Source organism: Poromitra crassiceps (genome assembly GCF_964638095.1).
Source record: "Poromitra crassiceps genome assembly, chromosome: 16".
NCBI classification, from domain to species: Eukaryota; Metazoa; Chordata; class Actinopteri; order Beryciformes; family Melamphaidae; genus Poromitra; species Poromitra crassiceps.
In genome coordinates, this window is record NC_139645.1 from 23086422 (window position 1) to 23088921 (window position 2500).

At 45.0% G+C, this 2500-nt stretch overlaps 2 protein-coding genes across 2 annotated transcripts in view; both read left to right on the forward strand.

Annotated features, from left to right (window-relative positions):
- Window positions 1–2500, forward strand: part of LOC310791528 (uncharacterized protein) — a 220712-nt gene that overhangs the window by 123398 nt on the left and 94814 nt on the right.
- Window positions 1–2500, forward strand: part of LOC310790991 (adhesion G-protein coupled receptor G5-like) — a 56544-nt gene that overhangs the window by 29409 nt on the left and 24635 nt on the right. The window contains exons 4-5 of the mRNA XM_083652715.1: window positions 657–843; window positions 974–1022. Coding sequence (XP_083508841.1) covers window positions 657–843; window positions 974–1022 — 236 coding nt within the window. The remainder of the gene's footprint in view (window positions 1–656; window positions 844–973; window positions 1023–2500) is intronic.

Below are 2500 nucleotides of genomic sequence, written 5' to 3' on the forward strand. Positions count from 1 at the left end.
TGGGAAAAAAAGTTTATTTTTTCCCCTGTCATTTCTAAGCTAGCTCAATATGAGAGGATGGCTACAACTATGAAAGTGACATTTTGTTGTGCTACATGAATACACATAATATTCATATAATGTTACCATGGAATAGAAAGTTGCATGTACCGTGAGAACTAGTCTCACTTGCCAGACTCTCTTCATTGAACAGGGGAGAGTCTGGCTGCTAATACCTCCACTCTGGTATAGCGGGGGGGGGGGGGGGGGGGGGGGGGGGGCTGTGTTTAGCTTTACAACCATCCACCGAAAGTACCAAGCAGGCCTGCTTTATTGCACAATCCAGATCCAATCGTTTTCAGCGTGTAGCAACGAGCTAGCATTGTTGATGTTGTGGTTTCACAGCGGCAGAGGCATTTGAGATAGACAGATTTGTCATGGAGGGAGCGAAGAGGAAATCCATAAATGGTCGTCAACTGAAATGGTCAGCACCAATGGCAGAGCTTGTACCAGCAGCCTGTTTGCATGCAGCCAGATTTCTCTCCCGGCAGGGAGGGAAGTCTGGCGAGCGAGACTACGTGAGAACAAACAGTGAAGATAGGGTATGTTGTTTGCATTCCTGGTGGAAGGGATAATATTTTGATGTGTTTAGTTGTGTTCCTGATGCTGTGGTGTAGGTTGGAGGACAGAACCACACCCTGTGCCACACTGCAGGCCTGCAGGAGTCCTGCTGCACCGACCTGTCTGCTGAAGGCATCGCGCCTACAGCAGCCTACGGCATCGGCAACCATTTCATCCGGAGCGACGAAGTCATCTCCAAAACACGGACGGCCTACAAGTTTTTTGCAGACACAATCAACTGCAGTAAGGAAGGATGGATGAATGGATGGATAACTAGATCATGGAAGCATTGCATTGTAAACATGTTCTTTTGTGTCAGGTTTTATGTTTGAGATACAATCTTATATCAAACCTTTGCTCTTGCATCTTGCAGAAGAGAAGTTCTGCGATGAAGCCGCTCAGGGATCTGCACAAGTCAACATGTAAGTTCCTCTGCTTTCTTCTCACGTGTGTCAACACCAGGCGCTTAAATGCGGCGTGGTTGGCTGTTTTTGTCAACATCCTGTTGCTGTTGACTTAATGACTCTGTACTCTGTAGTATCTGCTGTTGACTTAATGACTCTGTACTCTGTAGTATCTGCTGTTGACTTAATGACTCTGTACTCTGTAGGGCTGGCACGGATCAGAAAACCCACGGATCGGATTGCGTGACGGATTTTGAGCCACGGATCACAGATTTTTCGGATCAGCAAAAAAATATATCTATCCGATTTTTTCTCTCAAAATTAGATTTTCGATTAGATTTTTTTAATACTATTATAATTCTCTAACCATTTGTTGCCCTGCACAGCTCAAATTTTTTTTTTTTCCTCATAAGTGACACAATGTATGCTTTTACTCTGAAGGCAGAACAACCCAACTTCCTGTTTTAGGTGGCACTGCTATGCCTAACTTCGTGGCTGTTGCTTGCACCAGTCACATGACACGGGTACAGACCTACAGACCAGACCAGGTCAGTCTGGAAATATAACGTTGATGCTACATTAAGCTACTCAGTGGCCCCACGTGTTGTTTTGTTGTTATGTGTCCTAAGGCAACATTTCACCGTCCGGTGATAATGTGTTTGTGAAACGTGTGTGTGTGTTGTGGCTCTCGTTATCTTGTGCAGCGCGCAACACGCTGATCGCATTCCTGTGCTTTTTCAGAGGTGTTGAAATAAGTTTGTTGTGATGCTGTCTTTAGTAGCCACTAGCCACAGCCTTCAGAGATACTTTACAGCAGGGAGAAGGGATGAGGAAGCTCACTGCTTGCCATGATGATGCCTGGCTGTGTCTGGCTGCGCTGGGCGTTCTCATACAAACGTTAAACGTTAAATGAAACGAAGGGGGGGTCCGCGGACCATTGACGTCCCGAGATCCGAGACGTTCCGTGATCCGTGCCAGCACTAGTACTCTGTAGTATCTGCTGTTGACTTAATGACTCTGTACTCTGTAGTATCTGCTGTTGACTTAATGACTCTGTACTCTGTAGTATCTGCTGTTGACTTAATGACTCTGTACTCTGTAGTATCTGCTGTTGACTTAATGACTCTGTACTCTGTAGTATCTGCTGTTGACTTAATGACTCTGTACTCTGTAGTATCTGCTGTTGACTTAATGACTCTGTACTCTGTAGTATCTGCTGTTGACTTAATGACTCTGTACTCTGTAGTATCTGCTGTTGACTTAATGACTCTGTACTCTGTAGTATCTGCTGTTGACTTAATGACTCTGTACTGTGTAGTATCTGCTGCTGACTTAATGACTCTGTACTCTGTAGTATCTGCTGTTGACTTATGCCAGGATCAGACTACACAATATTTTTTGTCGTTCACGATGTCACCATATCAGACGAGGCCATCATACTGCCATAAATTCGTGACATGTCTTGGTCGGGAGACTGGCCACACTACAAGTGTATT